General features: G+C 41.2%; 1 protein-coding gene across 2 annotated transcripts in view; it reads left to right on the top strand.

Moving 5' to 3' along the window:
* LOC128738344 (troponin C, isoallergen Bla g 6.0101-like) overlaps positions 1-24602 on the top strand; it is a 28865-nt gene extending 4263 nt beyond the window's left edge. For both annotated transcript variants that reach the window (XM_053833396.1, XM_053833397.1), the window contains exons 2-4: positions 2477-2504; positions 23599-23994; positions 24060-24602. In XM_053833396.1, the coding sequence (XP_053689371.1) occupies positions 2477-2504; positions 23599-23994; positions 24060-24094 (459 nt within the window). In that variant the 3' untranslated portion in view covers positions 24095-24602. The remainder of the gene's footprint in view (positions 1-2476; positions 2505-23598; positions 23995-24059) is intronic.
* The last annotated feature ends 351 nt before the right edge of the window (positions 24603-24953 follow it).

The following is a 24953-nucleotide window of genomic DNA, read 5'->3' as shown; positions in this document are numbered from 1 at the left end:
AAAGGTGGGCCACAGTGTGCCATGAACTGTGAAATGAATGTACCGCAAATGTAATCAATGAGGTAAGCTGTTCCTTAAATTGAGCCTGCAACAATGTTCTAAGCGACTTACCCTTGGTGCTAACCTTTGCAGCGTCAAGAGCCTGTGCCAATTCAGGGGTCACAACATTCTGTGTTCCTCTGCGTCTTTGTGGAGATTCTGTCGATACACGATATTCGTCTCCATCGCTTGTATTCGTAGAGTCTTTATCTTCACTAGATAAGCAGAGAACTACGGTATTGGCTGCAGTTTAAAAATGTTGTAATGTTGAATCTATTAAGATAGAGCGCTATTTTGACAGTGGTCGATCTTCAGAGTATTTTCTTCGGCTTACCATGTGTTTCCAAAATGAATGTCGAAGAATATCTGCTGAAGTGAGCCAGTATCAAAATAGTCTGATACCCTAAATGTTTAACAACTATTACCTATCATTGACTGGTATTCGCTCTTCTTACGACGTTCTTCCAGCAACTTTTGTCTTTGCTTCCTACGCTCCTCTGCTTTCTGTTTCTCCCGGATTTTGCCAGCAAGAACTCCATCGACACCAGCAATAGTACATACACGACGACCTTCTTTCTGATCCTTCAGAAATTGTATATCCTCCAACAGAGCTTGCTTCACTATTGGATCCCTTTTCTTTAAACATTTTGCTGCATATCCGTTATCGCCGTGCGTTTGGATATATCGAAAAGATTGTCAAGCTTTTTGCAGAAGAGAGTCTCTCGATTATGTTGCGTTTTGCTCTCCTTTCGTGATATTTGCTTGCAGTGTGCCGTTAATTTAGCATGGAGGGATATGATTTTCGTAATGCAATGTGCTTCCTGGATTATTGGTATTTTCGTTTTCTGCCAGTAGCACAACACTTGCTTAACGGCGTTCTTCGCACTCACTTTAACGGGAAACTAGCAGTCATTAACTTTTCGTCGGAAAGCCCAATTTTGGATGCAGTTTTTCGGCCCAAAAGCGGGATTCTGTTTATAAAAATGTAAATACTGCATTCTTCTTGTCAATCTGAACACAGCGAATATATTTTCATAAACAAAATTTTTGTTTTAAACAAAAAAACTGCTTTTGAAATTGGCACAATTGATGACGACTAATTTCACTTTAATTGGAAGTTTTGCCAATCGGAGCTGGTAATAAAACGCAGCTCATACTTGGTGTATCGTGGAAAGACGCGCACCAATTATAAATTCGCATTGAGGTCACTTCTTAGCTTATGCGACATTGTTACTACTCAAAATATTTCGATAAATATTGGCAACGGTAGCGAAGATGAAACACACGCGCCGAAGAAATAGTTCGATTTGATATCAGGTATCATGTGATGATATCTGTATTACAGAGAGCGGTATCAGATCAAAGAACTTATTTTCATTCATTCACACAGATACACACAGGCTATTCGTGCTTGCATTTTCCTATTGACACTTATTAAACGTACAATTACAGTAGCGTGCTTCAGCCTTGCATAAATCGGTTGCTGGTGTTACTACCTACCTAATCGTCAAGAAAACTTTTTTTGAAATGCATTTATATCGCCGTAATTGGCCTTGCCAGCGTTGCTGATATTGTTCAGGGTTTTGCGTGAGAAAAAAAGAAAGGGAAGTATTTTTGCTTTTGTCAACACTCACGCGTTGACAGTTCGGCACGAGATTTCCTGTAAGTGCGAGCAGCCTTCGAAATCTCTTTCAACGCTGGCAAGGCCAATAATCGGAAGAGAGGAAGACCAAAGAGAATCTCTCAATGTTACTTAAAAATTACGCGAGATATCATCTTCCTCTGCACGTCAGACTGAACATTTTGTGATATTGAATTCATCACTAAAACTAAATAAAGGATGAACAAGCGTATGCACTATAGTGGCGTATTTGTTATTGCATGGAAGATCCGGTCATTCATATAATTTTATCTTAAGGTCCGTTGCGGGACCACTTAACGTTATCGTAGGGACCTTAATGGCATATCGTTGTATTCTGCACAACAAAACGAACATTTTGTGATATTGAGCTCATCGCTAGGTCAATTTTAAAAAACTAAGGGACGGCCTACTGCTCCACTCGGTGGCTGGCTGCCCAGTGCGGAACCACGTCGAGATAGTACGTTAAGAGGCACACAAGCCTGATAACCCCCGGAATCCAATTTTGATTGAATGGGATGGGCCGTTTTCCTCTTTTTCCGAGTGTCTGCCGGTTCGGCAGCGTCAAGCGTAAAAACGATTTCCCTCACGGTTGGGAGGTGTGTGTGTGTGTGTTTGTGTTTCTGTGTGCTTGCGATAAAAATGAGCATTTGAGCATCGTTCGATCGACTGGGCATGAATGTTAAACTTCGTTGTCCCGTGCTTTTTGCATTGGCCAAAACTCAGATTGAAACATCCGATTATGATCTGTAATTTGTTGCTTGAAAATAATTGCAATTTTTGTTTTTCGTCTTGCAGGAGGATCTTGACAAACAGCAGCTGGAACGTGAGTATAATGAAATTTGTGTGTTTGAACGGTCACCCCAATTAAAACAATTTAAGCTTAGTTTAGTTCGGACTGATTGCACACATCGGTAATCACAACCATGACCCGACGTGGCCAAATAAATGAAGCTGAGTTTCTCTAGCATTCGTTTCAAACAGGACGCTGGTTTCATTTGTTGAACAGAACCATTCAAGCGAGCTTGAATTAAAACTGCTGTTTGCTTCAAGTGACAGCGATTTATAGTTTGGCACGATTTGTGTATGTTAACCAAACTAATTAGAGCATCCGTTATATTACGGTCGGAACTGTTACTCAATTTCAATTGACATCCATTGAAAATTGCTGGGCTTCTATCCAACATTTGCTGGAAAATTACTAATTAAACTTTAACAGCAATCGACTTGATGAATTGAATCCTGCTCCACTGACCCTGGGGGAACTTATCTTTTAATCGAATCGGAGTCACTTCAACTGAGTCCAAAGCTTCATTGCTTTATCGCTGCTTGACGATTTTCAATTTTAGATGACGCTGTCGGGCCCTGATTATCAGTGGTTGATCAGAATCATTCAAATTACTAAACGAGACTGGCAACCACAGTACTGACCGTTATTAAAGCATTAACAATCAAACGGTAACGGTGTCACCAGCGAAAACGGGCATCTGAACCAAAAGGACACATTCCAACGGTACGGCATACCTTGCCCACCCCGCAAATTAGTTCCTATTGAACCAAATCCCTGGCATACAACAGGAAAGTAAAGTAAATTTAGTCACCAATTTCACAAGCTGTTTACCAAAAGTTTGGTGAAACAAGAGCCAATTTACACAGTTAAAATGGCTACTAATTACAACTCGTAATGCTGAAATGTTTCAAAGACGTGCTTCGAGAACTCAAATCACATGGTGAATGATCCTTTGGGTTAAAACCATACTAAAAAAAAGTCAAATCACACTAGAATTTAAAAACTAGATCAATGAAAGCCATCTTATCTACCTCGGGCCATGTTGTCATATCTGAAGGAATGAAGGAATGTATAATGATGCAGTGTATGCAGACGTGAAGGCAGTGTTTGACTCGGTGGATCATGGTATCCTCCTTGCAAGGCTTGAGAAGCAGAAGGTGGCTACATTCGTACCTAACACACCGTAGGCTGAGTGTGAAGATCGGGTCCGAATTTTCCGGCATGCTCGGTGACATCTCCGATGTACCACAGGACAGCAACTTTGGACCACTGCTATTTTCTCTTTTTGTAAGTGAACTGTCAGTTCGCCTGCCACCTGGCTGTCGATCTTTTTATGCCGACGTTATAAAAATGTTTAAGACAATTAAAATGGACTCCGACTGCAGTGAACTGCAACGCCTAGCGGACAAATTTGAAAATTGATGCTAGAGCAATATGCTTACCGTCAGTATATCAAAGCAGAAATAAGTCTTTAGCGTTTAGCTAGAACATGGGGGACGTTTGTTACAATGGGTCTATCATATTTGTGATCTTGGTGTCGTCCTGGATAACGCAGTAACTTTCCGTATACGCTAATACGACACCAGTGCTTAGAAATCTTGTATTCTTTTTATGCAATACTCCTGAATTGATGCAATATACTGCTCAACCTTTGCTGTTTCTAGTACAAATCAAATAAACACAGCATTACCAATCTGAAACCAGCGATTCAAGCGAACCACTTGCGTTCATGTTCGTGTTGTTCTCAACATTCATTCATTCTCGACAATTGTGAATGAAATCAAATGTGAATCATTCATTCATTATGAACTGCCGACAACAGTAAACAAACGTGAACATTACTCCGAAGTTTTAATTATTTTCCTTCGGCCAGGTTTTGCTTGATTTTATGTATGTTTATTTTACAAAATTCATCTGACAGTTGCGTCTTAATGAATAATCCCTAACTAATATCTAAACAGAACATTCAGTAAACGATCACGAAAAACATTAATTGGCACATTAAAGTCAAACATTTCAAAAACTTCATTAAAACGATTACATATTATACGCATTGATTCATGATCTCCAAATAAATGATTTCGCGGCTCCAGGTACAAGAAGTTTCGTTGACGTAGCGGTCGTTCCGGAGCGTATATGTTCAGCTGTTCTAACAACGCCGGGGCAGTCGATGTGATTCGTTAAAAGTTTAGCTGCAAACACGGCTTGTGTGATTCGTCGTCTAAGGTCCAACGGCTGTAAACCGAGAAGTCGGCAGCGGTTTTCGTACGATGGCAAATTGAGCGGATCACGCCATGGGACATGTCGAAGAGCATAACGGATGAATTTTTTCTGCACAATTTAAATCCTGCGAGACCAATTAGCATGATATGGGCACCAAATAACCGAATTAGTTTCGAGGATTGATCTCACAAGTGAGCAGTACAGTGATTTCAAGCAGAGTGGGTCACGAAACTCGTCAGTAATCTTGAAGATGAACCCCAGCTGTCGGTTGGCCCTCGAGATAATGTAGTCATAGTGGTTCTTGAACGTAAGTTCATTGTCCAACAGAACTCCCAAATCCTTTATACACTGTACGCGGAGAAGGCAGTGGTTGGAAATGTTGTAGTTGTATTCAATGGGCGATCGCAGGCATGGGTAAAACACCGAACCGAGCTTACACGGTGGGCACCATTGCCTAAAACCACTCAACAAACTTAATTTCGTTTTGCACGCCGTTCCCGTACATGCAAACAAACACGAAGTGTAAGAAGCATTACACCGGTGGCTTTAGGTTTAAAATTTTTTCAGCCTAAGTTTTCAATGGCCTCGGTTCGCACATTTGCGAGTGTTAACCGATATCGGAATCCACCATAGGCGAGTATTTTCAAGCTTGCAAAAACACGCATGGAGGCGCTTCATACTTATTCCAATTGGCCGTGTGAGTGAAAGAAATAGAAAAGCAAAAAGACACGAGTTCACGCTGATCGTCCAGCATATATCCGAGAAACTTTTACGAAGTAGAAATACACGCCATCCCGAGTGTTTCCGAAGTGTTAAAACCCGGTGTGCAAAAAACAACACTGAAAAGGCTCGCGGTTGCTTTTTCACAGCGTACGGGTTGTTTTATCAGGCACGGCAACAGCGTACCGTCTCAAATAAACTTCGTGGTAGTTTTCAAATGCGGCACGCAGTTTGGTTCAGTTTTTAGACATGCTTGGGCGATCGTTTTCTATGAAATGAGATTACGTTGCACTTCTCAATGCTCAGTGTCAAGCGGTTAGTAACACACCAGTTCACAAACGTATTCAAGTACTCCTGCAGTTCCATACAGTCGTTCAGGCACGTAACAACTTTAAAAATTTTTGTATCGTCAGCACAGAAGAGTCGGCAATCATGTGGGAGTAAACATGAGACATCGTTTATGAAAATCGAAAAGAGTGGCCGAGGTTACTGCCTTGCGGAACTCCAGATTGGTTGGAGAAGCGGTTAGAGATAGTTGATCCCATTTTGACACATAAGCTTCTGTTAGTCAAGTAAGATCTAAACCAGCATACGGCGTCAGCAGATACACCTAGTCGTTCCATTTTGCTGAGCAGTATTCTATGATCTACTTTTTAAAGAGCAGGCAGTTTAAAGAACTACACTTTGAGATCTAAAATATCAGTCAAAAATTGATTGAGAGGTTAGTCGAACAATCATTCAGCTCTGCAATTCATGAATAAATTGCCTTGAAGGGTAGAAAACTGAGAAAAACAAACACTGTCAGCAGCTCAATAGTCATGCCCATGGGCTGACAGATAAAAGAAATCTACCCGGGGGTAAAACTATATGCGCTAAATGCGTTTTATTTTCGCATTCATGCAGGGCCGTCATTTTTTTCGAGCACTGAACGACATTATCTCTAAAGCCAGGCAGCACAGTCAGTCAGTACGTTATCAATAAAGCTCTGACACGGAAGCACTGGTCGTTCGTTAGCTAAATAAATCGTCGTCGTTTTTCCTAAAACTAAGCATCAAGAACAATTTATTCGAAATCTTGTGCACATTAAAAACGGATTTATTTTCAAAATCGCTAGGGAGTTCTGTGACCTATGGTGTTTTCAATCATTATACTATTCACTTCAGAGGTCTGTTTTGGAATTCGGATCTGTGATCTGGTGTCGTTATTAACAAATTTGAATCGAAGTAATCCCAGAAACCTACCTCCATATGAGAAACGTTACCGTTTGTATAATTTGGGGACTCTTGAAAAAAGACGTGCCAACGCTCAAACCATGTTCCTGGCTAGAATGATTTTAGGAGATTTTGACTATCCCGCCATTATGAGTTGACTGAACTTGTATGCTCCCGAATGACACCTCAGAACCAGGAGTTTCTTGCACTTTCAAGAAGGGAATGCAAACTACCTTATTCGATTTATGCCAATGCGGTTCATCGAAATCTATGATTGCCCACATGGTCCTGCAGAACAAAGGGATGAAATCAGAGATCTTTCCAGCCGACGGTTATTGCCTCACTTACTTAATTCTTACTTCTACTAGTAAAAATTTGGAGTGGCTTTAGTCGTATCCAGAATTCCTCTCCATTGTACTCGGTTCTAGGTTACTCGTCGCCAACTCGTTGAACGTCTCGACACACGCAAGTCGGCTTCGACCTGGTCGAGCCATCTAGCAAGTTAGGGCCCTATATTCCTATTGCCGGTGGGGTTGAAGAGAACGTATTTCACTGCACAGTCGTCCGCCATCTTTGCGACGTGACCGGCTCCGGCCAACCCTATACGATGGAAATCTCTCCAAGTAGTGCCTGCATGTCGTGGTTCATACACCTACGCCGATTTTCGTTTGTATTCCACGTCTCCCGTAAGCAAAGTTACTGTTTCAAGTCTGTACAGTACTACTGGCTTGATTAGCGTTTCGTACATTGTCAGGTTTGTGCGAAAATATGATGCGTGGGCACGTTGTACTCCGACATTTCTGGAGGATTTGTCGAAGAGTAAAAGTTTGATCCCCAGTAGCACGGGTCCCCATAAAGCCCACCTGGTACTGTCCTACGAATTCTCTTACTATTGGGGATAGATATCGTAACAAAATCTGGGAAAGCACGTTGTAATTACTGCAATCTAACCGATCGCCCTTTTTGTATTTGAGACAAACCACATCTTCCGGTAGTTACTCCTCCTCCCAAATCCTCGAAATTATCCAGTGATGCGCCGTTGCTAGCGGAAATTGACCATTTTTGTAGATTTCCGGCTGAAATCGATCCTTTTCGGCGGCTCTATTAATCTTCAGATTCTCGTCGGAGCTCTTCGAGATCGGAAGTCTACACATATCGGGCATTGGTGTGTGTCCTTCGCGAGTTTGATTCTCGTAGATCTTGCACGTTTGATTATTCCGTCTCATTATTCTTCACGATCTCTGTCCTCCTTCTGGTGCTTTTTCCTCCTCCGGATCGTGGTCAACTCATTTCGCGCTCGTCAAAAGTTAATTTTTTCCTCTCCAATTCCCCGTCAAACTAATCATTTCGTGCGCTAGAGGTTTCTTCATCTAGCACCGCGGTTTCGGTCTCATTGACGGCCGAGCGTGGCCTGCCCCAACGGTTTTCGAGAGTCGAAACAGATTAAGGTAGAGCTGCATCTAATACGAGCGCATTGTTCTCACCAGGTATCAGGTATTAGGATCTTTGGCTCGAGCAGCACGTTCCTCACAATCGTGTGGAAGATTTGAGGCTTGTGCATCTTGCCCGTGTCATCATTTATCGAACTGAATTGTTCTCAGCAACCCGCGGATTGCCTAATTACCGCATGTTTCACAAGCCAGTCGCCGTATGATCGAACCTTGGCTAGACGATTCTGTTATATAGTCAGTAGGATTGTTGCACTAGATCCGTAATTATTCTGTACTCTAATAGCCGGCTGCGAAGTCTGTCGATCAAGAAGGGACAAGTTTTAGAAAGACATTCATTCCAAAGGCTTTTTTTAACCGAGGAGGGCAGCTTTGTCAGGTATAGACCATCGATGGTTTTGAGCGCATATGTACTGCTACTGGGTAATGGTCCTAGTAGACTTTCGCACTCCGTAGGGAGCGTACGTTGGTGATGTTCGAGAAAACCCGGCCCTCGATGAGAATATGGTCGATTTGGTTCAAGGTTCGTTAGTTAGGTAAACTCCAGGTGACTTAGTGAATATCTTTGCGTGGAAAGAAAGTGACCACTAAGCCTCGGGAAGCTGCAAAGTTGACGCATCGCTGGCCGGTATCATTTGTGTCGATGTGCAGGTTATGGGGCCTGCTCACCGATCTATACATCGGCTTTCATGCCGACCTGGGCGTTCATATCCCGATGACAACCTTCATGTCCCGTGGTGAGCAGCTGTCGTACGTTTCCTTCAGCTACGTATAGAACACTTCCTTCTCATCGTCTGGTTTACCTTCGTGTGTACAATGCACGTTTACGATGGTGTAGTTAAAGAAATGGCCTTTTGTCCTCAACATACATATGCTCTCGTTGCTCGTTTCAGTCCATTACGCGATCCTGCATTTTGCTCATCAGTACAAAGCCCGTACTTAGCTCGTTGGTCACTCCACATTGCAGGATTGCAGGGTATGCAGGGTAGTTGTCCGGCATTGTAGCAACATGCCTTGCCCATTGTATCCGTCCAGCTTAGGCATCTTGTGAATAGTGATTTCAACATAGAGTTCATGGTTCATCCTCAGCTTCCATACTCCGTTCTCCTGTACGCCGCCGAAGATCGTTCTTAGCACTCGTCTTTCCAAAACTCCGAGCACTCGCAGGTCCTTCTCGAGAATTGTCCACGTTTCATACCCGTACAACCGTAGAACAACCCGTCTAATAAGCGTCTTGTACAGGGTGCAATTCGTACGGGGGCTCAGTCTGTTTGACCGCAATTGACCATAAGTAGTTAGTAGTCCGCCGTTACCAGTGAACCAAGGTAGACCAATTCGTCGACTACCTGAAACTCGTCTCCGTCGATCGTATTCGTGCAGGCTGTTCTCGTCCATCATTTTTCATAGCTCTTTTCGGTCGATGGTATTATATGCGGCTTTGAAGCCAACGAACAAATGGTGCGTGGGAACTTTTTATTCACGGCCCTTTTGGAGAATCAGCCGCAATGTGAATATTTGATTCGGTGTTGAGCGTCCTTCAACGAAGCTGGCTTGATAAATACCCACGAATCAGTTCGCAATTGGCGATAAACGGCGGAAAATGATTTGGGATAGCGCTTTGTAAGCGGCATTGAGAACGGTAATCGCTCGTTAATTCTCACAGTCCAACTTGTTGCCCTCCTTGTCGATCTGGCACATAACCCCAACTTTCCACAGCTCTGGTACCTTAAGTTATAAGTTATCATAAGTTATTAATTGTTATTGTTATTATTATTTATTCAATAATCCATCCGAATTTGTGTCTACACGAATAAACCTTAGAACTATTTACAAAGTTGCTCAGACTTTGCTTAAAATTTACAGCAAATTCTGGAAATTCTAAGTATGGTACACTTTGTTAAATCCAGTGCAATAACTGGGTTATTTCTGCTGTAGTGCGTCCGGCTGAAATTCAAACTTTCTCAAAATTTGCTGGACCTCAGCAAAATAGCAACAGCTGGCACGTTCAAATCAATCCTTTCAAGTTTCGGAAAAATAGTTTAGCTACCAATATGGCTCTGGCTAGAATCGGACGACTCTGTAAGGTTTCTATTCCAAGCTACCAACAGCGATCTTCGTACGGCGGCAAGTGTGTTTGGTTACTCCGCGCAATCCGCAGCCTCAATCCGAACTTTCTAATTCATTTTTGGATAGCTTCTAGTCGTCCAGTAGTTTACAGTGTGACTCATATAATTCGAACAAAAATCATTTTATGCTTGCAATGGCATAAACAATTAATACAATACAAACTAAGACCATGTGTGTGTCATCATGACTTATATCTTACTTGACGTACTTTCATTTTTGTATTGTGTCTTGTTCGGTGTGCACGTATCATGTTTGAGTTATGGTCGTTGATAATAAATAATTTCCGAAACTGTGCTACATGCGACACTATTTTTCGTGACCTCAAACATCACGGCATAAAAAGAGGATTTATATAATTTTTGTCGAGACGGAATCTGTTGAAAACCGTGAAAAAACCGGAAGAAAACGAAGCGCTAGAACTGCAGTGGTCAAAAAGGTTGTTCGTTTGCGAATTCATCGCAGTTGCGATAGGTCCGCACGTAAAATGGCAGTTGAGCTGAATATCCACAGGGAATCTCTTCGTGGTATTTTGAATATGGATCTGGATGTGAAAGCATTCAAAAAACGTAAAATCCATGGATTAACGGAAGCAACAAAACAAAAACGGCAGGAAAGATGCAAACTGCTGCTCCGTCGGCACGGTGATTCCGAAGTGATCTTTTCTGGTGAGAAGTTGTTTGTTCTTCAAACCCCTCATCACGCTCAAAATGATCGATTGTGGTCGGTAACGATGATGGACACTCCAAAGCACAAGCGGAATATACCACGGAATGTATGGGGAGGCATATCAGAGAAGGGGAAACTTCATCTTGTATTTATTGAAAAGGATTTGAAAGTTAATGAAATACTATCTAGAAATGGTCTTTGAACAAAATTTGATGCATGATGAAGAATATGACTGCTTTCAACACGATGAAGCTCCTGCCCGCACTGGAAGTCTTGTGCAGACGTGGTGCAAAACCAATCTGACGGATTTCATATCGAAAAAGGAATATCCTCCAAGTTCTCCTGATTTGAACCTCTGGATTTTTGTATATGAGGGTATATGCAGCAGAAGCTCAAGGTTTATGAATATCATAATTTGAATGAATTTAAGATAGTTATCAGCAAGATAGGGGTGACTTTCCGATGAAAGTAGTGCGTGTCGCATGTAACGACTGAAGCGTGTCATCCAGGCAAAAGGCGAGTCAATGCGAGCAATGATTGTTTGTTGCGTTCTGTACCTATGGGTAAACAACTTCTAAAACAAAAATTCGAAAGGAAACCTTTATTTACAAAAATATATGACTTTGTTTTTGTTCGAGTATATATGTGTCACACTGTATAAGTATCTGGTATCAGTAAGCAGATATCATAACCAACATTGAGAATAGTAAAGACCCCAGGTTGCTTCCCTGTGGTACTTCTGAATTGTTAGTAAAGCTGAACGACTGACAAAAACCACTTTTGATGCCTTTTGATGCCTGTAGAAGCACTTAGGCGAATGATTTTAGCCATTAATAACTGATTATCAAAGCGGTCAAAAATTTTAAGATCTTAAAACCTGTGTAAATTGTATACAACTGATATACATTTTCAATAGCATTGATACAGAACGACGAAAATTCCAAATGATTTGTATCTATCTTTATTTGAAGAAACCTTGCTGAATAGCTGAAATGTATGATTTTACTGCAGCAAAAAGTACGTCTCCTGGCAAAATTTCCAAAAGTTTGGATCCGGCTGGTGCGCAGAGATCCCACTGTAGTTACTGATGTCACGTCAGTGTCATTTTTAGGTAAGAGAAACATTGATTGTTGAATTCTTTCCATTTGTTAAGAAAATTAGTGAAACATCGCATATTATGCTCAATGGAATTGCAATAGAATCAGCGCATCTTCATTCACTAGTTCGTTATGCGGAGTACAAAGAAGAAAAATATATTTCATTTAAAATACCAGCTGTAAAACTTGTAATTTATGGTACAAGAATCAAATATCAGGCAAAACGCCTGTTTTTCGATATCCCATAACTATTTTTTCATCATCTCAAAGCAACTATTGTGCCTTTCATTATCAACAACATCTATGCAACTCAAAACTGCAAGTTTGGAATAGCAGAAAGTGTTTCGTAGCTGGTAACTCGAATTTAAATTTCCAATCTTATTTTTTGCACCGAAATAAATTTATTATTTGCGAGATTTACCTTACGTAGTGTAAACCAAGTCCGATATAATCCGTGCGAAACTTTCAAAGTTTAATCTTTTTCGCTTTTGAATTGTCGGTACGGAACCAACTTTTGTGGGATTTATGATTTGCTTACTTTCTATGATCCCCATCGTATCCACAGTATTCGCATAATACTATTCCTGGTAGTGATTTCAGGACGAAAAGCGTACGACTAAAGGTTAAGTATCATACAACCTGCACTTTCCCAGAAGATGTACAAATTCCCGTGAACCCTTTGGCGAGTAACAGTCCCAAGGGAACACGGTAATTGACACATCCGTACTGAACGTAATAAATATTTAGAAAACGTAATTTTCGCCACTCTCGGTTCGGTCCCTTTAGAGCAAACCCCTACCAGCGGCAACTCAGTTTGCAAAATCACACACTTATCGTTGTAACAGCATAAAGCCAAAAATTATTTTTCTTGTCAATTAACAGCAACACTTCACTCTGTCGTGAATGGATAGACGTGAAGAAGGAGCGAAACTAGGTTGTAAAATTTGCTGTGTGTGACACTGCTAACCTCCTGCCTCCTGACCCCCGTTCCAGTGTGGTGTGCTGTTCCAGACATGTTGCACAAATTAAACAAATTTTTGCCAGTACGCAAATGTACGCTCCATTCCACTTCTGATGACGGCGTCAAAACTAGCATAACGTATGGGTAGGCAAATTGTCTCGCATAATCAGGCCGTACACTACCGACTGGTGGGGCTTAAAATGCTTACCCACTTACGTCAATATCAAGAGTAGATTCCTGTTTAGCCCATGGACTACACGGTTAAACAGAAAAAAAAACTCCCTACTGTCTGCCAGCGAAAAATTGCTCTCGTCAAAGAAATGCGAAGTTCAAACAGCGCGTGTTTCGGTGTTTCGCAACCAGCTACAACGTTTGCCAGGTCGAAAGCAAATGTAGTACACTTTCCAACCTTCTTACAAAGGACCTGCAGGCAAAATTACCGGCCGGTCGGCATGTCGGGCATTCCCTCGGTGGTTAGATCCAAGACGAAGAAGAAGTCAATTATAATTGACACCGTACATGTACAGTTTCCAAAGCTGTCCCAAACAGCCCAAGCCGGCAGGGCAGCAAATTCATCACATTGTAGCGCAACAGGCACTTGGCTGCTACTGCTGACCACGGACGGCCGGCGCTGAAAGCACCCGCACCAAAAAGAGAGATGAAGCCGAACGCCCCACTGTAGCGTAGGGTCCCATCCATCAGTGTGCACATTTTGTGCTCCAAATTTCTATGCTAAAGTCAATCTAGCCGGGGCTTTCACTTTTGCGAATATAGAGCATGTGACCTAGCAGTGGTGGCTGAACAGTAAGCCCTATTCTGCGTAGATCGGAGAACACCGACAGAGTTTTGACTCTTGTAATGGACGACAAACCGAACCGTACGCTTCTATCGTAGTTGTGCTATTAAATTGTAAAGTTTTAACGGTAAATTATGGATGGATTTAGCACCAACTCGATCAGTCTGTGGTTGGCAGCCGTACTTTCAGAAATCCCAACGAAACTTTGTGGACCTAAAGATTTTTTTAAATAATACAGTAATCCAAAAATGGGCAATTTTTTTTTAATTATTCAAAGCTAAAGATTAATCTGAAAGTATGCTAAAAACAAAAAAACTTGGTTCCGTTTGTTGCTTATTACGGCATACCAAATCGAAATGAAACGCAGCAAAAATGTAGCCGAACACGTTAAAAGATCTGCATCCGCTTGCTTGGACACATGCTCATCAACAAGGAATAAACTTTCATTCATAGATTAATACCAGCTGTGGCCAGGCCAGCCAGCGAGCCGTGATGGATCTATCATTGAGCGCTAATTCCACGGTCACTATTAAACCCAAAATAAAACAACTCGTGCACCATCATTTAAAACCCCGTGCTACCGACTCGTTAATTCTTTGTAAACACAGAGCTCTTGCTTTGCACATTTTCCCACTGTATAGTTGTTTCTCTCGTAAAAGGTTTATTTTCATCTACAACGAGTAAACTGAACGGCAGCGTCTAACGTCAACCGCGATCAACACGCGGCCAATGTGCTGCGCTACACGAGCGCAAGCCATGCGACACGTTGCGTTCATCCAAGACACGAACCACTCGGGAGCTTGCTCCATGCGCTGAGCGCAGGTTGAAACGGGACAGCTAGCCGATCTGTCCGCAACATGCGCGCAACAGATTCAGTCAGTGTCGGTTTTCGACGGCAACCAGCTATAATCGATCGCCGGCTGATACCGGGGCGTATTACTGTGATTCGAATTGCTGTCGAATCTAAAAATATCCTACCTGTACTAGGCCGTGATGAGCGGTAGGTACCTACCGCTGCCCGGTACTGGGTCCTGCAGATTTAAATTGGTTTACGTTGGAAAGAAAGATGACGACGCTAGAAGCTATTCGATAGCTCAGAACAGTTGCATTAAGCTGTGAGATTTGTGACTTGCGTAGCGTGACGTTGTTTTAGCGAGCGCATGAGTGGCATTGAAGAGAATTTGAATTATTTCTTTAACGTTGGAATGGGTTTCAATTATAATGAATCTCTGTTTGAATTTGAATTCTAGCCAGAATGGTTCCTATCAAGAATGTAGAATCGAAGCGATTGTTAGTATATCAAGAACAAATCCGGAGGTTGTAACAAAATATTGTCGGAATGTCTTATTTTATTACCGATAATGCCGACAACTAAGCAACCATTTTCATGAATTTACAACAGAGAGTTAAATTCTAACCAAACTGATTCACAACAATTCCTAGCAGTTGTTACATTTCTAACTGCTTGCAATTAGACAGTAACCGAACAAAAATGATTACAACGTAGTAAATTTACTACCAGGGCACATGTATTTATTAAATACAAACCAATATTGAAAGGCGGTATCGTAGAAAAGGCATAGAGGTTAATCACAGGTTGTCAATGACTTTTTTACTAGTCATCAAGGGTCATAAAAGTGATCATATGTCTATAACTTGGGAGATCTATTTCTATGATAAATGTTTAACACAACAATAAATTTTATGTCAATGTCAATAAATTTCTAGCAAATTAACTTAATTAATTTTTGGCAGCAATGCAACCAATTCCATTAATTCCAATTCATAATTTTTGTCACAGTGCATACTGTTTCCGGTTGCTAGAGTTATTTCTAGTTTCTCTGGTTTGACTATACCCGTGATTGTGAAGTAGCTCTTCTCCATCACAACCGCGCCAGCTTCAAAAATCCTCCACCTTTTCTCCGTGAACAGGACCACGGTTTCCATAAAAAACTACTGGTTTAATAAAAGTTTTGTACACTGTCAGTTTCGTACGGCGGTGTATGCTCCTTACAAGTGCTGTTGTTCGCGGTCACCAGCGATTCCAAATACACGAACTCAACTACTACTTATAGTTCGTCGCCGTCAAGGGTTACCGTCCGTGGGAGGCACACGTTTGTTTCCTTTTAGCCTCTTTCATTCATATATTTGGTCTTCGACGCATTTATTTGTAAGCCAGTCCTCTTAGACTTCGCTTTGCCTCTGTAGTCGCAATGTTCCTGGATATGATATCAAATTCATGTGCTAAGCCTAGGAGTTAGCTACTCTTGGTGAAAATCGTGCTTCTCGTTGCGATGCTCGTTTGTCGGATTACCCCTTCAAGAGCGATGTTGAACAGCATTGTCTCAATCCTCGCCGCGTCTTGAGGGGACGCGCACGAAACTTATCACTCCATCCAATGTAGCTTTGATCAGTCGCGTCAGTTTATCCGAAATACCGTGTTCGTGCATTATCTGCCATAGCCGGCCGTGATCGACTGTATCGTATGCTGCCTTGAAATCTATTGAGGGGTGATGTATAAGCACGTTGTACTCCCGACATTTCTGTATGATCTGTCGGAAGGTAAAAATCCGGTCCGTAGTTGCGCTAGCCCCCATGAAGCACACCTGGTATTTCCCTATTCTTTCATAGGCACTCTGGGGAATAAAGCCGGCACATCGAAAGAGACTGAAGTTTCAGTTCCTCGATGTTTTTAGGTATTTAACGAATTCTCGTGTGCTGCTAGAGAATTTTATGGAACCACTTGGCAATTTGTTCCTCAATTATTTCCGGCGTTTCTGCTCCTGTTTTGTGTATTTTGGAAATCCTTTTAATCTGGGTAATGTAGGGTATGACGTCCATGGTTTTCCTATGGAGTCTCCTAGAATAGGTTAGCATTCCTTTATAGTGCGATTAACTCGTTTAACTATTTTAGACAGGGTCGGTCAACCGCCCAGTTAGCTTCGAATCTCGGCTAGGCGATGCTTGCTAGATAGAGTCAGTAGGATTATTGCACTGGCCACGTAATTTTTCAGTACTCTAACAGCCGGCTGCGAAGTCTATAGAAAGAAGGGTCTGTATAAAGAAGGGTAATGTCTAAAGACGGTATAAACCCAAGGCTTTGCTTTTGGTAGGGTTGGTACTCAGACGTCTATATGGGCCATTTTTTATTTTCTCCAGCATCTGCTTATCGTAATCCTGATTGTCCTTTATGACCACCTTGTTCTTTTTGTCTGCCATCTTTTTTGTACGTCAGAAGGGCGTTGAGTTGAAAGGTCGCTGCAGCAGTCTTAATGATCGTCTTTTGTGGTAGGCCCCGTTTGCTGTACAAAGTTTACGGACCGCTCATGCCCATTGATGGAGTTGAGCCGGACAGTTGTAATCCTGTACCCCACTTCGGTACTACATGGTTATTAAAGCTAATGACCGTTTTGGGATTTAGGCTCCATACCTGATATGGAGTAAGAAGGAAACTTCCGAAGAAGTTGTGCTTTAATAATGCAAGAGCCCCGCAATTCCAGAGCAGACACACTAAACTTTCAGGTTCAGAGTTACAAAAGCGACAGGTGTCGGATGATACCTCCTTGATATTCTTGATATTCTTGATATTGATGATATTCTTTAAATGATAAAGAGCGGGGCTGTGTCCTGTTAGGAGCCCCGTGATTGTGCGTAGTTTACTACGAGTTAAATGAAATAGTTTTTTTTAGCTACTGCAGGGTTTGGGTAGATAAACTGATCAGCTTGTCTACAACCCTGTGTTTGATTCCAACGGGATACCATTTCTAGTTTTTGCCTAGTCATCAATTCGCCTTTTATGGCGGATGTGGAGGTGCCCAAAAACAGTTCAAGGCAGTGTTGCCACATGTACAGATTTATCTGGAAAAGTACAGATTCTCTTGATGGTAACGGCGACTAATGTTGCAAATCGAGCGAGAAGCAAACGTTGGCTACTCTCACGCGAGTGAATATGAGAATATGAGCATCCAACGCATACGCTACTGACGAAAGCGTACGACAAGCAGCCGCCTTTGCAGTGTATATTCTACTACCTGCACACTCGCAAACGCACAGCCGAATAGCCCGCTCACGTGGCAAATACCTCATAAGCGACTAGCTGCCAGTGAGGGCTAGCGACCCACAGGAATACAGATTTTGAATTAGTTTTTCTTTTCATAGTATGGTGTCCAGAGATGCCAGGTGATTTTTTGAAAAGTCTTCACGAATCAAGGAAAAATGTCTTCATTTGTCTGCTTTCGGCTTTCCGCCCATTTAAATTGCATGGTGAAGACATGTCTTCACATGTCTTCAAGTGAAGACATTTCACTTTTTTGTAACCAAAATGTCTTCAAAATGAAGACATGTCTTCACTTCTGGCATCTCTGATGGTGTCGACTAATTATTGTTTGTAACTTTTTGGGAAATGGCGCATGTAGTCAAACCAAAATCGTAACAGATTTTCAGTTACAGGAAAGTAACTGAAAATCTCTTACAATTTTGGTTTGACTACATACGCTTTTTCTTTTCTTTTTCACGGGTGGAAATGCCCTCGCGAGTGATCGGTATCAGCTGCTCAGGCTGCAATGTCGAACGAGAGCGATAACCGTGGAGGTTAGCTCAATACACACTCGCAAAAGCTCGTCGCAGTGCATAAAATAAGAGCGAGGGTCTGAAAGCGATGCTTATGCCGACGTGTCTGTTAGGCCGAAGATTGTATGTGTTTATTGCTATTTCTAGATCGGTGATGGTTTGTTCAATGTTTGGTGTCGAGTGGTGTCATTGTCACTGCATAGTTGAGATAGAACCAGATTTCTGTTCGACACTCTTGCCTTTCTCCAAAAGCGAGAGAATGTTGTAAATGACAAGAAGTGTTTCACGATGTCCATCTTGTTTGCTCCAGGGTAGAGCTGGTAGTAGGAACAAAGTATCGAGCGTAGTTGCTTGACTATTTTCGCTATAGCTGCGGCAAAACAACTGATAAGGCTTTCAAATTTAGTTCTGTTCACGAGAGGGTTACTTTGATTGGCAACGCAAAGGTGAATTCACCTTTGTACTCGTATGAAAAATCGTTAAAATTAGTTCATTTTTAATGTCTTCGTTACTGGATGGAAAGCACACAGCGCGGGTAATAATGTTGTATAGAACCACCCGTCAGAATATGGAACAAGTTGGCTAGTAGTTTGCATCAATTGATTGCTAAGATTTGGGATACGGGATGACTACCGGGGAGTGGGGAGATAGCGTTATCTGCCCTTCATGGCCGGCTTCGTGGAAACCCCGTCTACAAAAGAGCAAGTCCCCTCGCATCACCAGTTTATTGATGTCAATGCCGCGTATAAAAGTGTAAACCGACGGGGGCTTTTGAAAGACTTGGAAGAAAACGATTTCCAATAGCTTCCAAATGAGCTGACTAGACCTATTATGACTCCAATAGAAGGGATCCAGTGCTGTGGACAAATTCCTTGTCGGACCCATTTAAATCTCACAAAAGACCTCGACAAGAAGATCGTCTTTCCTGTCTGCTATTTAACGGTACTTATTTTTATTTATTTATTATTTATTCATTAAATCCATCTACTTACTTTTATTTATTTATTATTAATCATTCAATCCATCTGACTGAAGTGCACATGTATTTGTGAGGATAGAAACTGTTATAAGACGAGCGGTGATAGACATGCGTAGCAGTTTTTATTAAGAGGAAAAATTCGATTTGGGGCCAAAAATATATTGCGTAGTTCAATTACTGAGTGGTGCTATAATCCACACTGTCCCGGTTTGCACCCAAGTGATTTGACAATTAAACTATCAGTCCGCAAACCGAGAGTGTGTGGGTTAGAGCACCACTCAGTAATTGAACTACGCAATATAGTTTTAGCCCCATATTGAAGTTTCGCAATATCATCTAGTCTACCATTCTTCCTTGCCAAACGCGCCACCACCTTTAATAAAAAATTATTTAAGTTGGACTGCGACAGAGTCAAAGACAAGTAAAACAGAAAAAAATGCGATGCGATGTGATTTTCAATAAATCCAACCATTTTCGCTGAGGGAATTTCAAACAATCAATTGCAACCAAAAATGATACCCAATTTCTTGCAAGTACTTGCAATTTAGGGGAACGAAGAAAGCGTGGACCTCCCGTACCAAACGCTTCCTACATTATATATTTTCAATCGTTAGGAGTATCTTTGCTAATAAAAGTTAGGTAAGGCTAGCACAGCTATTCAATACAAATTGGAGTATTTCCTGGTATGGTCACGTAAAGGTTGGTGCTTGGAATGGCCACAGCTATGGTGGATGCTCCTTCTTAGTTACCCATTTCTTGGTCAGTAGACCTTGTATAATGCTTGCTTGTCAGCTAAAAACTCTCTTAAATCAAAACAGGCTCTATATGTGATGGTATTAAATAGGGTCAATTCCGTCGACACCACTCTTGTTTTGCTTTTTAATGATGAGAAGGAGCAGAATCTTCTTAAAAACTACCGCTTCTTCTGGGTTCAATTTCATGCATTACTAAATAATTCTTACCAAACAAACCCAAATAGAATATAATATTTTTTGAAACGGTAGCTCTTTTACAATTGATGAAGGGGCGATAGAAGCAGGTAATGAAATTTTAGAAGGGAGGAGAAAGAGCGGACAGGTGGGAGCGGGGGGGGGGGGGGGGGGTGGGGGTGGATTAACGCTTAACGGGGGTGGATGCTTAACGGGTAGTAGTTGTGCCTTCTACCTTTTTTCCAATGTTGGAAGGTGCATGAGTCGAACCAAGCTATAATCTGAGATTATAACCGGATATGAACCCACAACCCCTCCAGAGCATGTGGCTCGCTGGTACTAATGTACCTTTGAACCATAGAGGCGCTGGAAACAAGAAAACTGCACAACCTCCTTATTAAGTGAGCAACGTATCTTCAAATTCCACCATCTGGTGGGTTGGGTTATTTATAGACACAAAATGTGTCTCTTCCTCGATCTATTATAATCGAACCACCGAATTGAGAAGTTTAATCTAACTCGTTTTTACTAACCGGGACGACGAAACTGTACAGGCACTTGTGACTTACAAGCAGGGTTGCCACATGCACAGATTATTCTGTGTTTAACAGATGTTTGAAAGAAATCACCTGTACAGAATCTGTATGCACAGAATACAGATTTTCGCCAATTACACAGATTAAACAGATTTTTGAGCTTTTACATGAGGGTGAAAAAGACGGAAATAGTCAGCAAAATGACTCTCTATCTCTTTCACTCTCATTGTTTTGCATTGGACAGATTTTTGCACAGATACTTTTCCTCGCTGTACAGATTGTCAGATTTTTCCAACAAAAAACACAGAATTATATGTGGCATCCCTGCTTACAAGGCACTGTACGTGTCGTTGTTCGTTCGTTAGCGTGTTAGCCGTGATTCTCAACGCGGATCTTCGAGTTGAAGGTTCGTTCCTATGGGATAGACCAAACTCGTATTTTAGTCAGGACCTTGAAGTCATAGATGCCAGAATCACAGATTTTTTTCTATGCTTGAAATGCGATCAGGCATGTAAATTAATATTTTTTGAAATGGTAGTTCTTTTACAATTGGTGAAGGGACGGTAGAAGAAAGTAATGAAATTTTAGAGCGGAGAAGAAAGAGCGAAAAGGTGATGCCTCATCGCTTCAAACTTCAAACAGCTTCCTGGGCAGGAATTTTCTGCGGTAACCGGAAAGAGAAAGGTTGTTGACATTTTCAAGTATTCGAAACTGTCGAAATTTGTTAAGAAATACCTGGTTTGGCAGGCTGTCTGTACCTGTAGCTTTAAAAGCAACATTTTTGTTTGCTACCATATTTAAGTGAGGAGTGTTTGGGAAAACATCTTCTGCCTTTCCTGAAAAAACAGCGATTGTCCTGTGCTGTTTTGGCTGGATTTGGCATCCTGCCATTACAGAATAAAGAACATGGAGGGATATGCCGCCATATGGCAGGTAGTTCGCTAGGACAAAAGCTCTCCCAACCTGCCAGAGCTCCGTCCAATCGAGAAGCATTGGTCCATCGTCAAGTGGAACCTGAAAAAGTAAAAAAAAAGACTGAAAAGCCATAAGCAGTTTAAAAGGCATAAGAATTTTATCACTATAGATCTTACTATGTTTCAAATACTTTTTCTCAGTAAACCCAAAAACTCGCCAAAACACAGTTCAGTTTTTCAGTTAACAAAATTTACTTTAGCATTCTCTAAAAAACGCATAAGTTGCAATATCCAACAAAGGATGGACCACACACCAGATAATTTTATAAGCTTTGAAACAAAATAAAAAAGTAAATGAATTGCTTGAATTGAACCAAATTTCCTCTTTAATATTTTGAAGCGTTGCAAAACAGCAGTAAGTTCAATTTGATTACATATATACTCTTACGAGCATCAACAGGGAAAACAGCCGATCAATCGACGTTTCACGGCTGATACCAATTATTTGCTTTGCGTTTATTATGAGTCAAAACAATTCGACTATTGATGTTATCAGTATCGGTATTGGCTGAACTGGCAGATGGTCGATTGGCTTAAGTGCACGCGTAGGTAGAAGTCAGCTCTCCGCTGTTGACTTGACCAGACACAGGAAAAACCCTCCAAGCTAGACTAAATATAACTGTTTCGAACCATTTCGATAGTTTGCGTAAATATTTTATCGGTTGTCAATTTATAGCTTTATATTTTACAGCAAAGCGAATGGAGGTGGATGTTACAGTTACACCATAATCTTTTGAATTTGCTTGCAATAATGGCTACAGGATTTGAGCTTCCCTGTTGAGTTCTAGTCTAGCAAGTCTGTCGAAAGAAAACCGATGTTAAAGATTGGATGGCTACAAACAGTAAATTATAAATGATTGAAAAACAATCATTTCTAAAAGAACGGGAAATCATGTTTTCGGGAAGGGAAACACATGAAATAGAGAATTCTTTTATCAGACCGATCCCTGGTAAACCCAATTTGTAACGTACAACAGACACGGATTTTACGTGTGGGTTTACGAATAAATCTCGTTCTATAGTTTTAAACCACCCACTTTTCGCAGAAGCAGAAACGGATATTATCATGTTCTGACAATAAATTGTATTTATAAATGTTGATCAAATTTCCAGCGGAACAGAAAAACCAGCCCAGCCCGTCGACGTCGGGTCCCCTCAGTCAGTCCGTTAAAGGAAAATGATACGGAATGTGATGTCAGAAGGATTTTTATCATTATTTTTGCCATTATTGTTGGAAAGGCTTCAAACGGATGCGCTCCTTTCGCCTACGCATCCGGCATTCGCCAAGATGAATGGGCGGGAATAAAATGGCACAAAAGCTGACCGCTGCTCGCTCGGCTCCCCGGCTGTTGATTATTATATGTATCGTTATTTACGGTTTCAGACGACCAGCCGAGTAGTGCAAAATACAATACTGTTTCCTGTTGTCAGATGTACACCGGTTCAGATACACAACGAATATAGTATAGACGGAAGTACTGAGAATTTCAATTTACACGAAGAAGCTTTTTGTTAAACTCAGCACTTGCAGCAGCAGGAAGCCTTGTTCTTTGTTGATGTTATCTTGCAGGTTATGTGGAAAAAGATATTATTTCATTAAAGTTTATCAACAGGCAAAAGGCTCCAGTTGCAAAAAAATGAAGAAAATTGATTTCATCAAAATACTTTCTATCTGGATCTTTATAGTTTGCATAAACGATGAACATATTGATTTTTCTGAGAAGACTTTTTTCGAAAAATTCCGCTATTGTTTTCAAACATGATCTTATCTTTATGGAATTAAATAATCTTTTCGATATATTTAGTTGTAAAAAGCATCTTTTAAGTAAACATCATTCATGTCTTAACAAAACATTCTAATCAATTTATTTTTTTTTCTCATATCTTCTCACAGTGTTGCGAAATGCGTTCAACGCGTTCGATCAGGAGAAGAAGGGATGCATCGGCACGCAGATGGTCGGCACCATCCTGAGTATGCTGGGCCACCAGCTGGATGACAAGCTGCTCAAAGAGATCATCGACGAGGTCGACGCCGACGGTTCCGGTGAGCTGGAGTTCGAAGAATTCGTCACGCTGGCCGCCCGGTTCCTGGTTGAGGAGGATGCAGAAGCCATGCAGCAAGAGTTGAAGGAAGCCTTCCGTCTGTACGATAAGGAAGGAAACGGTTACATTACCACCGCGGTGTTACGCGAAATCCTGAAGGAGTTGGACGACAACCTGACCAACGAAGATCTGGACATGATGATTGAGGAAATCGATTCTGATGGTTCCGGAACCGTTGATTTCGATGGTAATTGCCCAAATTTTTGCAAACTTGTGTTACTTTTTATTGAGGATATTTCTTTTTGATTGCAGAATTCATGGAGGTCATGACCGGTGGAGACGACTAAACACTTCCTTGTCGTTGATAGCTCTTAATAATTCGTTTAATAATAATTTACCTTCCACACTATTTTGTTGTTGATAAATATCAATCTAGCCTAAATCTTAATCCTTGCTCTAAGTTTCAATAAGATCAGAACATGTTACATAGTAGCACAATAAATTGAAACAAAATGTACAGCCAATCAGTGAGTGAGCCACCGCAAAGTTTTTATTTGCAGTAAAAACGAGAATGAAACAAAAGTATTTTACCGATTTTGTTGGCCGATGCTGCTATAGTAGGTGCAATATAATTTTGAGTTTCAGGTTTAATTTAGATTAAACGTACCCGCCCGCTAGTCAATGCTTTATTGAGTCATAAAATTTAACACCGAAAACTCGTGTACTCAGACAACAAAAAAATAAAATAAAACGATATAGCGTAAGCGCACGCTCGTGAAAGTATTGTAGACCACCTACTAGCAGCAGCCCCTCTTTGTAACGCGCGCAGGCACGGGAGAAGCTGTTTCCAACTTGTTGGATAAACAAAAATTGTATTGTTGTACAAAATAAAATCAATTTGTACCGACAATGTGTATTTTCCTACTACGAAGTTCCTCGAAAATTTCCCCCGTGGGGTGAATAAACGAAGCGTAACACTTTGCGCCTGGTGGAAACGTCATGATACAGCATAGAGTATGTATGCAAAATATGGATATGCATGTAATGTGTTTCAAATGATTTATCATTTAGCGGAAAGAACAGCTGTGAAACAGCAGTTGTGAGTTTAGTACTGTGGTTTTATGCGAGTTGCTTTATCAGTAAAATTTGTGCCAATTATCGCATAGGAGGATTCGTAAATGCTTTGTTCAACATAATTCCTTTAAT

This window comes from Sabethes cyaneus, chromosome 2, assembly GCF_943734655.1.
Source record: "Sabethes cyaneus chromosome 2, idSabCyanKW18_F2, whole genome shotgun sequence".
Lineage (NCBI taxonomy): Eukaryota > Metazoa > Arthropoda > Insecta > Diptera > Culicidae > Sabethes > Sabethes cyaneus.
The sequence above is the reverse complement of the archived record's forward strand: the minus strand, read 5'-3'. Positions and strand labels throughout refer to the sequence as shown.